The sequence below is a fragment of the Cupressus sempervirens genome, chromosome 5 (genome assembly GCF_028749045.1).
Source record: "Cupressus sempervirens isolate cs-2001-9-10 chromosome 5, ASM2874904v1, whole genome shotgun sequence".
In the NCBI taxonomy this organism is placed as follows: Eukaryota; Viridiplantae; Streptophyta; class Pinopsida; order Cupressales; family Cupressaceae; genus Cupressus; species Cupressus sempervirens.
In genome coordinates this window covers 631,751,297-631,768,565 of record NC_143122.1, presented here as the reverse complement: position 1 = coordinate 631,768,565, position 17,269 = coordinate 631,751,297, and the positions used below count along the sequence as shown (strand labels likewise).

Genomic DNA, 17,269 nt, shown 5'->3' with positions numbered 1-17,269 from the left:
GGGGTGAAGTAGTAGACAGTCACCATTGTAGAAATCTAATTCTCTGTTATTTTTATCCATATATTGCTTGTTTACATTTTCTTTCTCCAAGTTTATAAATCTGCTCCAAGTTTCTTTAATGATAACAGTGATGCCCCTTATCATTTTCTATCTTCTCATTCCATAGTGATACGTTCTTATACCCCTCAAATTCTGGAACCCTATTTCCATCATATTCATGGGTCTCGGTAAGCATAATGATGTCATTATCTCTAGCTATCAGCCCTAACTCAGGTCCTCTTCTCCAAAGATGACCTTTACAGTTCCAACTGACTATAGTTATATGTTCCTAGGTAGGCCCAAGTTCTTTTTTATTGTGTATGATTTTGTCACTGATTTGGGCTCTGCCATTTTGTAGCCACACCCATTTGCCATTTTCTCTTATTGTTTTCACTTTTTCCCATTCCTTCCCTCTTTCTTCCTGCTAAGTTAAGGTGAGGTCATCATCAAGATATATGTGTGTGCCGCTGAGAAATTTCCTACTACTTAAAATGTTGTTCCTCATTGTCATTCTAACATGTCTGTCGTTGCCTCCTCTTATCCATTTTCGAATTCTCTATGCTTGTATGGTTGTTCCATGCCAATCTAATTGGTCTTTAAAGAAGTCTTTAACTAGATCTATCGTATTTTCCTATTTTCCATAGTCTCGTAGCCCTTTGATGACGATATTTGTTGCTTTCTCACTTCTTTCTTTTTCCTCTCTAATCTGCCTCCTAACTCTTTTTTCTATGTTGTCAATAGAAGTGTTTACTGGCCCCTTTACTATGTTAGCCCATAATCTAACTTCTTCAATTTGCTCTCTGAGTTGATTCTTTTTCATTTCCATATTGGCCATGGCATCTTGTATATTTTTCATTTGCAGGTTTTTGTCTCCTTCCTTAGCCCCTCCTACCACGATACTTGTTGTTGTCCTCTTTTCCCCTACTTCTTTCCTTAACAATATTAATTCATACTCTCCTTTTTCCATATTAAATTGCAATTTTTGAATTTGTTCTCTAAGTGACTTGACCTCCATTGCTAGTTTCCAGTTATCTTCAGTGACTCTTTTCATTGTGATACTTTATATTTGGCTACTCTCTTCAAGTGTCCACACCCTCTCCTTCATAGCTACCAAGTCGTTTACAAAGATGTCCGGGTACCACGTCATGGGTGTCCTCGTGAGGCTGTAATTATTTGACAGACCATCCTCCACTATATCCATTGCCTGAGAATTATCTGTCTTCCCTTTACCTTTGATATAATTAAATTGCTTAACTATTTCAGAGATTTCAGTCAGCCTCAAACTCTGTTCCCCCGCCTTTGTACTGTCTGGGACGTGTGGTATCGGTTTTGGAAGTAAAGCTGCAAGCTTCCCTCTTTTTGCATATTTAATCTTTTGTATCTTTCTCCATCTAATTATTCTTTTATACTATTTGGCATTCACGTAAATGTAGTTTCCTCCTATAGGTGGTCTGCTAACTTGTGGAAAGCTTAAAATGTTTGTGGGTAGATTGCCATTTGTTCCTCCAAGACTGAACAAACTCATGTGTCCGGTTGTGGGTCCTAGAAGAATGAGGAAGCTCCCTTGATTCCACTTGATGATCCTGTTTTGTATTAAACTATCTTCATGTGTCAGAACTACTTTTGTTACTAGAGATGTCGTGTTCGGCAGCCTCCCCCAAACTTACTTATTGTTTTGTTGTTACAAGTGCACTGATCATATGATCCCCTGCCACACTGTTACTCTTAGATCCTATGTTGTGCCCAGTGAACCCATAGTTCCTCACTATGCCTCCCTTATCTTTGGTTGATTGATCGATGAGACTTGTGCAAGTATCTTCTCATCAATCTGAAACCCTACTGGTGCTTCTGTGATTCCCCCCGTTTATTCCTTCCTTGAGAACCATGTCGTTATCATTGGTATTTTATTATAGATTCTTTATGGTTTTTGCGTTTTGTTTAGATAGTGACACATTTTAGTGTAGAAGTTTTGTGCATACTCATGTATGATATGGAATCGACAAAGCAATTTTGGGGAAAGCAATGTGTAAGCAAGTGATTGCTGAGTGGGGCACTTGGACTTACCGATTAATATCTCGATGCCAATAAAATAAAAGGGTTTCGTTACCTGTGATGCCCTAATGCTCTTGGTCAGCTTGCTTTTTCTTGATGCCCTATTGCTGTCTATGGGTCCGACCTAGTTTCCTGTTGCTTTCTGGTTCCCTGTGCCTTCCTGCGTTGCTGTTTGTGCTGGCTTCCTTTCGGTTTCCTACGGCATGAAATAAAGAGTGAGCCAAATAAGATTTTCTTTCGATCTGAATTCCCATCTTCTCCATCGTCATGGTTTGAGATGCATACATACCCTTAATTTCCCTTTTTACTCTCTTTGACACTTGAGATATTATTCATATGTCTTGTCATCTCTTAACATGACAAGCATATGTCTTGACTTCAAACTTTCAATGAGAGCTATAATAAATTCATTTTACTGTGATATTGACTCAAATATCCTTCCACTAATACTCAATGTCTTCAACCAGAATTGATAAACACCATAGAAATACATATGAGTGTCACCTACAAAAAACACTCGCAACAGACTATATAACCAACAGTGAAAGATAACAAGAATGCTCAAACCACACATTGAGACTCCACTATTATCTTCATAAAATATCCAACTGCATACATACTACAAAATCATGATGACCTCTAAATTTGCTTCCAACGATGCTACAACTACAATAGAAGATGATCCCACACTCAAAACTTAACAATTATCACACCAAAGAGGCTCTGAAAATAAAGTCTATAATCTTTCTCTTGAAGACGCCCACCTCATCAAATGCAATATTCATCTTAAAAACAGACTACACAAAGAACCTGATGATATTAATACAATAACGCTGTACTATCGTAAGAATAGTCTTGATTGATTTTTTCATTACATGAACCATACAACACCAACTGTAACTGACATATTGTACACAGAAGGCCAAGAGTCAACAATTACAAAACTACTGACAGTATCCTCTTAATACTTATGATAAATGCCAATACAAATCGAGGATAGTTGTAGGACCATGAATGGATAATAGCAAAACACAATGAGACCACAAAGTCAAGACTTTGTCTATCCAGCAAATGCGAAGGTAGACAAATAGGAAGGAATGAATAAGAGAACCATTGCCAGTTGGACATAATCTCAACAAACATAAATAGAAACACTTCATGATGCCAACACAAACCATGCAGAATGCCCTAAAGGCAGTCTAGCAAAAATGATGACGAGGATAATATAAATGATAGAGCTAAAGAGAATGGTCCATATGAAGAAGGATGTAGCGCTCGAGGATGCAAAAACTGGTGATGTTCGGTAGCTTTAGTTGGATAAACTATGAGACTAAATTGCAGATGTGTGTGTGTGTGTGTGTGAGATATAATATATATCTATATATTAATCAAGTAATATATTATTATGTGAGATATTGTTATTTGTTATTATTGAATAGACATGTCTCTTCATAGCCTTTTCTCATTATAAATTAGAGGTTGCTGCCATTTGGAACACACATACCAAAAACATGGCAGTGCTATTACATTTGCAGTGGTCCTTAGAAAAACAACATGGTATCAGAGCTGAGGTCTACCAAGCCTACTAGATTTTATGAACAACAATGATATTGAGAAGTTGATTATATCGCTACAATAGGTATGTCTGAAATGAACAGCGAATGAATGATAGTTATCAGTTGCAGAGCATATAGATTCTATGCTAAGGAGATGTAGCATACTCTATACCTTGATTTCTAAATACCCACAACAGAGAGATATGGACATAATTTAGAGATCACCATTTATACTAACACCTGTTTTTGAATTAGAAGGGCAACAATTCCCCGAAATAACAAACATCCATACACACATAGAATCAAGATGGGACACAGAGGCATCAAGGGTTGCTTTCGACACCCTTGTCACTCACTTCAATATTTTATAACAAGGGAGCAGATCATATAGGTCACAATAGATTAGACCAAGGACGAATAATCACCATTGGGCGCACAACCAATTCACGGGCCATTGTTGGCCATTGTTTGGATAGCAAGGTCTGAAACCATTAAATGACTATTGATAGAAGCCGAAATATCATTGAGAGAATGTTCATTGAGGGAGAAGAAAACTTACAAACGGGGAGAACGAACACTTATTGTTGGTCCAAACTTGTTGAAAACGAAACAATAAATCCAACCGGTAGTTTTAAGACAAATACAAGTTGAGAAGGTAAGGAGCAACAAGTATCAGGCAAGGGCAATAGTACCGTCAAAGCATTTGTTAACAAAAAAAGAGGAAGAAACAAAATTTTGCATTCCAATAATACCCGACGGTGAAAGAGGAAGACTGTCTTAATCACAAGCATCTACTTCCTGAAAGAAGACAAGATAACCAATATCAGTATTGATTAAAGACAAAATTCCAATCGAATATACATTGTGAGGTTCTGTGCTTGACACCCATTCTCTCCGCAAATACATCGACCTCAATATCGCATATAAACAAATCTCGGATTGGAGAGATGCTCACACACAATGCATGAATTGACATCCAAAGAAATATTGGGTCTGTATATTGCAGACATACATTAGGAACAGATCACCACCTAGAAGATGCCTCGTACAATAATAGTAATCCAAGTTTGATGTTTTAAAGGAAGACGGGCATCTCAGGATTTGCAAGCACAAGAAGCAACACATTTCAAATTATACGCCAGTGTTTGAATTCAAATATCTCCAGGGACGGTTCCATCGAATTACACAGAAACAAATGACTTATGCCATTTTTGTTGTTGGCAAAGGGATTAAACATTGCAGATTCTAAGGAATGATTAAGTTAAGGATTATTACCTTTATTTTTTATACAATATTATGTAATATATATAATTATTAATATGGGTGGTAATATATATACATATTTATTATTTTGAAATATTTGTCAATACAAAGGGATAATATAAATTTGACAAAATGATTAAATATAAATTAGATATTTATTTTATCTACATTGGAATGATCTTATTTATCCTTGAGTATTATGTTAGTCTCTCTCTTATCTACGTTAGAAAGATCATTATGAATTTTTGGAATGATATCAACTACTTAATTGCTCCAATGTCATCATCTAGTAACTTTGTCAAATGGCCGGTTTAATAAATATTTGTTTTTCCAATCTTTTACAAACCTTAAAACTGTTATTGTTTTGGAGATGTCCAATTCTTTAAAAGGAAAGCATTTTATTTGTTGTAATGATCGCAAATTTGATAGTGCTGTTTTAAATTTTTAATACCTGGTTCCAGGACTTTGTGATTACCATCTGTGATATGACACTGCTTTTTTGGCAAAAAATTTAGTGAAATTCTATTTGTAATCTTCTTTATAGACAAAATGTTACGTTTTATACCTCCTACATGCAAGAAATTTTTTAGTAGTTTCCATATTGACTACCTTATTGGGAATCACCATGACAAATTTTTGGAACTCAATATTACAATACGATCATGAAAGCCAAACAAATCATTAAAAAAAATTAAAATGTTTATTTTTTACTTCATGACTTAGCTGGCCATGGAGGACTCCTGGCCACAGAACTGTCAAAGTCAGGAGAGTCCATGGACTCTGCCAAGACTCAGCCGAGTCAGAGTCTAGAGGCCAAAAAAAAAATCTCTGGAGGCATGACTCAGCTCGGGGCTCACGGAATCTTGCCAGGACTTGTAGAGTCCTGTAACACTGATGAGAAATATACAAATGAACATGATGGAAATATTACCAATACAGAGGCATTATCTCAATTTGAAACAAAAGCCAAACTAAAGACATATTGAATAAATCATATGCAAGATCAGAGGTAAAGATCTCTATCGCAGCTATAATCTTCAACACTTCTCAATTTCACACATGTATCTTATATCAACATGTTAATCTTTCTTTATGTAGGAAAGATACTACTTTCTTTTTCGTTATTGCATTCCAGAAACAATCCAATGAAATCTCAATGATAGGTTGCAACATTTATTCTACCTTACTCATCTGCACTGTTTATGGTGAACTATCCTGTAAAATATGTGTTAAGATCATATGCTCCCAGCTGTGACAGGTACACAGCCTGCCGTTCAGGCATTTAATAAAGTAAAATTGAGCCTCTGCCTGAATCATTATGAGGACCTTTAGAACAATGTAAGATAACATTTTTGAATGAGGAAAATCGGAAAATGAGATCTTAAAATTGCTTACTGCAATTGGCACATTCAATCATTGTCATGCCTTCCTCCATCGAGAAGTCTATCAAAAAGAAATCCCTATATGAGAAATTTTCTAAAAATATGTTGCAATCCTTTTTCATGAAGAGGGTATACAATGTTATCCTCAATTTCCAATGCACCTATATTCTTTCAAGGTACAGCTAAATCTCTAGTGAACAAAAAATACAGTTTTCTTAGTGTGTTTGAATTGATATGGTTGGTTGCGTTGCAATATTTTGCTTTCCCAAGTTGTGGTAGATATGCATTAGCACTGAGCATGGACTGTAAAACTAAACACTAATTATACATATATATGTCTTTTTCTTTCAGGACGGAGTGTACAAAGTAATAAAAGAATATGCATCTCAATATCCAGAAATTGTATTTGAAGTGGCAAAAAGAACTCAGGAGCGCCATCAGAATATAAAATGTTGTGATCAGCTGTTGCAGTTTGCAGCTTCAAAGATGGATCAAGTTATACAATAGGAGGGAGCCTCAGACTATTCTTCTCCAGTTGAAGGATATTGTTGGAGCAGCTTGTGATTTCTTTTGTGGTCTTAAAATTAGAAAGATCACCCTTGCTGTTTGGTGTATTTATGTTATTATTTGAAATTGATGGAAGTGTTTTTGGAGAATCATTGTTGGCTAGTTCATTCGTGGGGATTAAGTTCTGTTAGGGAGCAGTACTGCATATTTTTTGGATCATACAATTTAGCGAGATTCGTACTTTAATCTAAGAGATACTTTGCAGTGTTGCTTTCCTATGAATCAATTTAATTTCAACAAAAAGAGAAAGTGCATGGCATTATCATAGCACCATGCTTTTGAGGTTGTAAGAGAACGATTCAAATTGCTTCCAATATATTGAAGCGGGCTTTTGTATATGCAATTTTTCAATGCAAAAAGATCAGGCCATATAATTAAATTATAAATGTTACATATCCTATTGTGAACGCATCTTACATGTAGCAGCTACTAGAACCACAAAAGTATATTTTCTACCAAGTGCAATAAGAATATCACAATAACACGTCTTATGGTTAAATAAAGGAGAGTTTAGTAGTTTTAGCATCTTAATTTTTCCGTTCAATGCTCCAATCTACCAAATGAATAGAAAGGGGTCGAAATACCTTGATGCATGCTAGATGATTCGGTATATTCTAAATATTAATTTGAATGTACAGATATGTATAGCACACGCCTCTATTTTCATTATCGATACACCACCACTAGAACTGGCCACATTTCTATCAAAATAATCAATTCTCAACAAGTTTATATAGTATTTTCTTCAAATTGAAATTACATTGCATATCAAACGTCTGTACTGCGGCATCATGAACTTCTGTTCTTAGCAATTGCATGCTTTGAAAAAGAATATTCTTCGCCAGTTGCTTATGTGATACCCTCTTTCTCTTTTCAAATGCGAGGAGAGTATAGGTTACTGCAGCAAATATTTTGACATTAGAATTCCTTAATATCAGATATCCTTCCTTGCCATAGCAGGAAATGATAAATTGTTGAATTATGGACCAGTATTAGTCAAAAAAATCAGTTCAAATGATAGAAGCTGGGATGCCAGCTGGAGTCCAGTTCCAAATTTGGCTTAAGGAGGACCCGTTTGGCAATACAATAAAATATTGATAAAGGGTTTGGGTAAGTTAGTATGAAAAGTGTTAAAAAAGATATTTATGTAGCCTAGAAGTATGAGTTAAGATTAGAATGTGACATAGTATCATAAAAATATTTAAACAATGGTAGATTTGTAACAATAGCATCATGAGTCATGATCATACCATCTTTCACTTAAGTTCAGTATTAAAGATTCAAAATATTAAAATTAAATTATAAAATTAGTTCAAGTATCATTCTTTGACGTTAAACTAATGGATTAAAAATGTATTGATAGGGATCCCAAAGGCTTTAGAAAGGCACTCTCAATTTGATGGTTACCTATTCAAGAATTATTCTCATTGGAGGATTAAGTAAATCTGAGAAGAGTACTTTCGAAGGATTATATGGTTTAGTATGGGATTGGTGAATAGTTAATTTAATAGTTGTTTATCTTATTATATACTAATGTTTGTTGCAGATTTTATAAGTAGATTTCATATTCGTATATATTTTATCATGTAGTAACAAATTGTTATAGGTTATAACCTTAATTACTCAATCCATAAGTAGAAAATTAAAATTAGGAAAGAGTCTTTCAAATGCTAACATGTATCCATCAAACACTTCTAGATCTTTATAGGGTGGCAACCTTCTTGGTACATCAGTGTATTGTGTGCTATAGTTTGTGGGCATCAATGCATTGGCAAGAAAATGTAGGAGAATGGTCATTTTATTCTATCATTCTACAATAATTACTTGCAATTATTTGAAGGTCTCTTGGGGATTTTGTTTTTTTTCATTTGCAATGTGTTTAATCTTCTCAAGCATTGAGTCAGTGTCATCATAGATCTCTCCAAGGCAAGGCCTATCCATGTCAATGGACCTGAGCATGCTTATAATGGGGTCAATGAACTTAAGGAGATATTCTGCATGTTCCCACCATGAGTCGTCTAGCTTGCTTGCTTTATTTTAGTTGCCCTCTCACTATTGCTTTGCCTCTATATGGCCAAATCGTTGTTGATTGCCATATTGCAAAGTGCCTCTTTCACTCGCATAAGTCATTTCAAGGTGTTAAAATTTGATGCAAAACAAATCTTGAGTAAAAAAAATACAACTAATAGATATATACTTTAAAAAAGAAAACATATTACACAATCAAAATATGGAAGTAGAAAATGATAAGATGGTAATTTTTCTAATATTAAATTACTAACCTAAGTTCAAATTCACTTACCTTCAGTAGCTCCAACTGTGAAATTTCTAAATATTTCTTGAGTCATGGTGGTTTGTGATGAACATCTAAAAATCTCTAGCCTTTGCATACACCTTGTTTTGACAACTCAATTTTGTTCTCAATCTTTTGTAGGATAAGATTGAGCGAATAAATTACACAAAGTGTCCAACAGATATCCTGGTATTGCTCTTTAACCAACAAATTAGTCGCTTTATTCATTATGACTTGGATAATGTTTCTAGCACCCACTTGTTCAATGTCAAATATGAGAAAATTTGCAACAAATGGACCATCTTTTACTTGCCCTTCACAATCCGCAAATTCCAAAAACATTGCTTCTTTAGGGACGTTGCCAAGACATTGATCAAGGGATGATTTATTGTATCTTTCCACCCATCTAAAACAATTGATACCTCTATCTCAATCCATGTATTCTTTGTGGGCTTCAATTGATTATCAATCCCCTTGACCTCTTGATCCAACAAGGTTGTATGTACTCTCTCATATTCAAGGTCCTTATACCCTCTTGGAGCTTCATGGGCACTTCTCAAACTTTTCTTCCAATATGGAAAGAGAATAACGCTAAAAGGCAGCCCATTTGCAGACAAGCATCTTGCTACATCAATGTCAGCAATTTCTTAATTCTAATTTTGAAATGTAGTTTCTAGTGGTCTCTTTCTTTTGTGTTTAAAGAGTGTGCCACTTTTAGTATGAAGGCCAATCTAGATAATATAAAAGGGATAGTCTTCTATCACAACATTTGTAGGGGGGATTGCATTTTGTTTTTTTTTTTTTCTTTGCTTTCATTATCAATGATTGTATTTTCTCTATGTTCTTCTCTCCCTTGTTGTCTCGTGCTTTTCAATATATGTATATATTGTTGCATTTGTAGAGGGGGTTGCACTTTGTTTTCTTCTTTTTTTAACTTTCATTGTCAATGATTGTGTTTTGCTTATGTTCTTCTATCTTTTTTTGTCTCATGCTCTGCAATACATTTTAATATTGTTACATTTGGTATAGGTGCACCTTTTTCTCCAAGGCATTTCTTAACTCCTCTTCCAGTGTATCCACACGAGTGGCCCACCATACGAAAAATGTTAATTATTCCTTTCAACATCACAAACTTGACCTTTCCAATAGAATGCACCGCCTCCTAGAAGGAATCTTACAATATCAACATACCTACATAGAGGAGAATCCGAATGAGATTATGTTCTTTGATTGATATTGCCTACTGAGGAATAGGTGGATGTCATTGTAGTTCCTTTTTCTGTGGTGAGAAATTGTAGACATATTCAATATAAAAGAAAAAGAAGAAAATATTTAGGAAAAAAAATTGGTAGATCATTTGAACAATGAAAGCCATGAAAATAAAATACAAAACCTGTAATAAAAAAAAACGAAACAAGAACTTGCCTCTTCCACTCTTTGTAAGCTTGCAAAGGTGTAGAAATGAGGCATGTACAAACACTTGAAGAAGGTTTGTAAATCAATCTTCCAACACCTCCTTGCATAACCAAACTCTTGCTCAAACACCTATTTGTTCTTGTTCAAGACAAAATAACCTATTTACACACAACCAATGAGAATAAGAAGTCAACATAAATCGTTTAAATCCACTTTTTAGGATTGGGGACATTGAAATAATATAATATTTACAAATAAAAAAGAAACATTCACGAGCCCCAATTCGCTCCAGTTTGATTGTGGTTCAACATTGAATTGTTTGTTCTGCACAGGTCACATTCTCCTGTGGCTTGGTTTGAACTTGGCAATCATGGATCAAGCCATGTTTGGACACGCAAAGGGACTAGACCAAAACCACGACCCAATTCAAACATGGCTTGGTCTAGGGGACCAAACAATCAAATTGGACATTTTAAGATAGAAGCATTAATACATCAAAAAATCTCAATTTTCTCCAATTTTAAAAACTTACCGATCAAATGAATTAAATTTTAATAAATTTCTTACGAAACACTTTTACTATCCACTCCCCATGTCATACCTATGCAAAATATTGACTTAATCTTGTTTTTCGTTGATGTTTAGTAGAGATCTGGGCACTAGCCACTAACACATGGTTCGCCACATTTTTTTTAGGTTTTTGAGGCAAACTAGAGGTAGGTGACCTTGAATGGATGTCTATTTCAAATAGATGTTATGGTCGTTAAAGTAGAGGTACATCCATTGATGTGCATTGATATTAAACTTGAGAACATTAACATGAAATGGTTTAGGGCTATATTGTTTTTTCTTTAATAATCCGCAATGATGTCCTTTGTTGTAGGCTCATGGTAATGCTTTCTGTGTATATAAATCCAAAGCCCCAATTTAGTGGGAAAGAATAATCAATCAGAAATCTTATACATATTAATGCTTTTATTTGATTTTTTTAGCATATCTAAACCTTATAGAAATTTGTGCCAAAGCAAATATAGAGATCCATGCTAAACTAAAATGATTCATATCAACATAAAAAGGTTTGTTTTCTTACAACTCTCGTGATATTCACTATTTTGAATAAATGAATGTTTTTAATGGCGTCTATGATACTAAAGTAGTCTTAGGGACCAAAGGGTAGCCCATGCTAGATAATTTCCAAATTCCTTTCCATTTCTAATCTTCTAATGTGGATCTTAACCAAAAAATTAGCAATTTGTTTTGTCTTGTCCACTTCAAACAATATATGCATGTTGTCCGCCTTCAACATGACATCATAGTGAGTTCGGATGTTGTCATATGCAACATTCTGAGAGAAAATGTCATTATGTTTCAACTATTCCTGACCTACAAAATATGCAATTTCTCTCCTTCGAAGCCTCTTTGGGCCTCTTCCATCTTCTCGTCTCGCACCTAAGGTGATGAGATCTCGTCCTCAGCTATGCCACTCATAACCTTGCATTTTATTTAATAGTAGCCCCAAGGTATTCTTTTTTCACCAAGTTCCCTAATTGAATTGAATTATTTAATATAATAAGCCTTTTTTCTACCTATGTTATTGTACCACATGGCACTGTAAAACTTCTCTCTAACAAACTTTCCTATGTCCGCATTTGTGTTTGGGCACTCCTGTAACTTGATGTTCCATTCAGCAAACCATTTAATGTTTTGCTTCATCCATGTTTTCTTCTTTCGGTTAAGAGCCTCTCCTTTCACATTTTTCGGCCAGTGATGATCATGCATGCTTTTAATCTTCTTTAGGAAACTAAGCAACCGATTTATCATTGAAGCCTCTAACAGAAAAGCCCCAACCTTGGCCAAAAGAATTTCATAAGGCATAGAAGCTTTGACTTTGAGATTACTTGTGATTAATTATTTCTGAATTCTCTCTATTTGTCTCCACCCACATTTTGACACGTTGCCCACTCACCCACACACCTTGCAGCCATAAAGAACCATCAGCGTGACCAGCAAACCAAAGAGAATCTTCTTGGTTTTCCACTCCCATAGTTTCATTGTCATGCATCTATTCTGGGGTAAAAATGAAGATTTCCATCTCCCTTGAAACTTTTCTTCTCTACAAGTCTCATAGTCGAGTTTATAATAGAAATCAATCCCAAGGTATTTGTATTCTTTCACAATTTCTAGTGAGCTGCCTTCAAACAGAAATGTAATATGCTTTTCTTTTCTCCTTAAGGAAAAAATCATGACTTTGGTTTTAGTAATATTCACCTACATCCCAACTTCTTGGCGAAATTTCTCTAAGGACCCTAAATCATCTCTTAATCCTTGAGCCATTTTTAATATCAAAATAAGGTCATCCACCTACAAAAGAAGCTTCACTGCATACCTTGCTAAATGAACACCCTCACCCTCAATTTTATTTAACCGGACTTCTAGTTTATAGATTTACAACCAAAAAAAAGGTAGGACATAAAGGATATCCTTGTTTTAACACCAATGTCACTCCCAAAACATTCAGACATTCCATCGCTAGTTCTGATATTGGCTCTAACCCTGTCATATAATCTATGAACTTCTACTCTACACTCATCTAGAATGCCAAAATCTTTTATTATGTTCCATAACTTGTCTCTAGGTGCCTTGTCAAAGGCTTTCTTGAAGTCTACAAAATAACATTAGGCTTCTTCTCCTTGTTTGTTCCACACTTTCTTTATTATGTGTTGAAGAGTGAAGCAATGATCAATGGTGGAGTGTCTGGATCTGAAACCTGCTTGTCCTCTTATTCTCTTACTTTTATTTTCTACCAATTTGTTGATTCTATGTTCTATCATGCTCCCAACAAGTTTTCCCAAAAATGGGATAACCATAATAGTGTGGTAGTTCGATGGATTATTGATATCTCCACTCATAAGGAGGGGAATAACCACACTAGTTGTCCAGTCGAATGGAAAACCCTCACAAGACACAAATTGAAGATATCACTTATGTGAGGTGCAAGGATTTCTACTCCTCATTTTAAAAATTCAGCTTGCAACCCATCAATGTCCCTAGCTTTACCATTTGCCAGAATCTTTATCCCTATTTTGATATCATCAACTGTGAAGATTTCCTATGTTGTATCTGCAAATAGAGGAGTATTCTCCTCTTGTGGGCATTCATATAGAAGCTTAGCATACTCAAGTCATTGAGCATCAGTAATGTTGTTATTTATTTGTTTTCTCTACTACTACGATTCTTTGCAAAACTTCTTAGGGTCATATTTTCCAAGAGATTAAATTTTGTCTTCTTGCTATAAACATATTCTTCTTTTTTTGTGTAAACCAATTGTGTATACCATTTCTTGAGTTCTTCGTTTGTTTGTTTCCCTTTTATAGATCCCCTGCTACCTTACACTCCTCATCGTACCATGGATTTGTCAAAAAAGTATTAGTAGCCCTCTTTTTGTTGTTTGACCTTTTACATGCATCTAAAGCCTTATGAATACTAAAGGTGAGCACACTACTATGGATCGGTTCACAATTCTCATTAAATTTGTCACCCACCAAAAGATTATTACTGAGTTGTTGCTCAAGTGTCACCTTAAAAATGACTTTGTTCTCTTGATTTAAGATGATATCTCCTTTGTTGGTTTTTTTTGCACATGAGGGTCATGCTTATATTATGAGTTGTTTGAGGTGAAGTCCATCTTTAAAAAATAGAGACATGTGATTAGAATTCATCTCTATGGGGCAATCACCAATGTTGAACTCAAGCACTTTAGCTGTAAGATTTTGTGAACAAATTACATAGTCAACAACACTTTGGCCATTATACATTTTACATGTGATGGCCCTTGATTTTGGCCAACTATTCAAGCCATTGCAAATCACCATATCAAACACAATACACAACCCCACTAATTTAGATCCAAAGTGTGAGACACCTCCTTCACTATCATCAAAGGCCTTCTTCGAAAGCTAATCATTGCCTTCTTCCAACTATATAGGGTTATTTGCCTCTTTGTCACTATCAGTTAGTTGCAAATATTTATTATTAGTTGTCCTAGTATTGAAGTCACCAACTAATATTATGTCTCTAGTGTTGCTAAACTTTAAAATGTCTTTTTTAAGTGATGCATATGGATCTTTTTTGTCTAATGTCTTCTTCTTATGGCACTTAGAGTTTTGTAGAGCAAAGTAGCATGCAGCCAGCCTTAAATTTATTTCATTCATTGATATTTATAGCCAAATATATTGTTTATTTGGGACCCCCTAAAATTTAACAATACCATACCACTCCTCACAAATCAGTGTTTTAATCCCACCATGTCCTTTACTTGTCTCATTCCCTTTATGTCATGAGCCATGACTAATGTATTATTTCTTTATAAAAAACTTATGCTTATATTTGTTTTATTATTTGAGTTAATATCTTAAATACATTATTGTGATAACATTATTGTTAATTTATTCATTTAATATATTTATATAATACAATATATGAATCTATACAATACGTTTTTATTGGTTTAAATTAACAAACAATATGTTATTACTATAATAATATTTATTATATTAAAATCATTAATTATAATATTTAATAATAATATTATTATTAATAATATCGTTTAATGCAATTCTAATCTAATCGTACTAATTCAATCACCTCTTCATGTTTAATAAATATCTTTCATCGATATAATGAAATCATATGTTATGATATCGATATATAATGTTAAACTAATAACATAATGTTATATTAATATATTGTTAAACAAATATGGATTAAATGGCGTTGGTGTATTAAGTGATTAACGATAGCATTAATTTGAACAGACATACTGTTTGGCATATCCTCTCGGTACTTACAAGTACCAATAGATACCCATCGAAAGGGGGTAAGCAGGAAAAAAGTTTTAAAACACCAATTGCATGCCAAGTCCTGTAAGCATTCAGGCCGAGTACACAGTACACCGGACCCTGTCGATCAACAGAGTACCAAGTACTAATCAGTACGTAAAGGGCATATTGACTCATTGAATTATATTGAAAATTTCATTAAGGGTAAAATACATGATACAAGTCATTTAATGTGTGTGTATACACAAGTATAGATGTGAATATATGAAATATAAAAACTAGATAAATATTGAATTAAGGGATATATATATATATAGAAGGATACATTCATAAGGATCATGATGACATTAGGAACATATTCTAATTATAGTACATAAGGTCTACTTCTCGTTCACATTACAATATCTTAAGGTAGGGAGTTGGTGGAGGGAGAGGCGGAGTAATTTCGGGCACATGATGGATATCCTCTAGGGAACCGCTTGTAATCTGTTTCATGAACCCTTTGGCACTGTAAGTCTTCCATCTTATGATGATCGTAATAAGGAGAGAGAGATTCCTATGCCCTATATGAAGAAAACTTCCAAATGATTATGTTCACTAGATTAACACTCATCCCCTCCACAACTTAATAATAATGATGGTTATATGTTGCTAAATATTGAATGATTCTCTAACTCATGCCTAAAATTTGGATTTTAGGTCAAGGGGTTAAAAAGGGATCATCACACTTTACCCCAAACTGGAAAAAAAATTGTAACCTTAAAAAATGGGTACCTTGCAACCACCATGCTCATGCGTTTCTACAAGGATAATAATATCCCTCTCTTCTGCTATGGGCCCCAACCCAGATTCTTCTTCATGGATAGCCTATGCAGTTCCAACTTACAATATTTAAGTGGTCCTGTGAGGTCCCTAATTGTTATTTCTCTCTTGAGAAATGCCCACTGATTTGGGTTTTCTCATTCTTCAAAAAAGCCCATTTCCCTTGACTTTTTTTCACCTTTTCCCACTCCCTTCTTTAATCTTCTTGTTGGAAAAAGGTTAGATCTTCATCCAAATAAAAATATGTGCCTCTGAGTAGCCCTCTATTCCTAAGATATGCCTATCTATCCGTCTATCTACCCACTTACCAATTTCATTAGCCTGTCAAATGCCACTTGTCCACTTCAGTTGATCTCTAAGAAAATCTCTCATTAGTGTGTATGTTTTCTCATTCTCTCTGAAATCTTATACAAATGTAATTTTCTTGGCATCCAAATCCTTTGGATCTCACAAAATCACTATATTTGTTGTTGTAAATTTATGAGTCAATTGACCTCAAAAACTATCATAGGCAATAGAGAAAAAGTAGTTGTTTTTCAATTGTCATCTATTTCAATTAGCTTCTAGTAGGAGAAGGCTTGTTCAAGAAAGGTTTGTATATGATTATCCTTGGATATATTATGCATTCACCACTCAAATTATTCATAGATATAAGGCATCAAATAGTCAGAGCTCCTATGGTGTCTATATAAAATTGAGATCTATTATTAAAACATCTAGATATCCTTGCAAGTTTATGTGAGATGTTGAAGGTTGGGGGCATCCTAGGATTTGACACAAGTTTGTCTACATAAAATTGACTTAGTTCTTACCTAATCAAAGAGAAATGGAAATCTTTGTCAATATAAAGTTATTTCATATCCAATGAGTATATCTGCTCCATTCACTAGCTCAAAATAGAAATGTGTACCCTTGCAAGTAAGGTAATTTTTATACTACAATTAACAAGATTGTGTCCTTGCAAGTAAAGTTATTTTACAATGCAACTAACAAGACTCTCTCTCTCTCTCTCTCTCTCTCTCTCTCTCTCTCTCTCTCTCT

General features: G+C 34.5%; 1 protein-coding gene across 5 annotated transcripts in view; it reads left to right on the top strand.

Moving 5' to 3' along the window:
• LOC149557486 (uncharacterized) overlaps positions 1-7,197 on the top strand; it is a 292,999-nt gene extending 285,802 nt beyond the window's left edge. For all 5 annotated transcript variants that reach the window (XR_016364886.1, XM_089832140.1, XM_089832139.1 and 2 more), the window contains one exon: positions 6,644-7,197. Coding sequence is in view for 4 of the 5 variants with exons in the window: in XM_089832140.1 (XP_089688266.1) it covers positions 6,644-6,799 (156 nt within the window). In the remaining variant the exon portion in view is untranslated. The remainder of the gene's footprint in view (positions 1-6,643) is intronic.
• Positions 7,198-17,269: the final 10,072 nt, after the last annotated feature.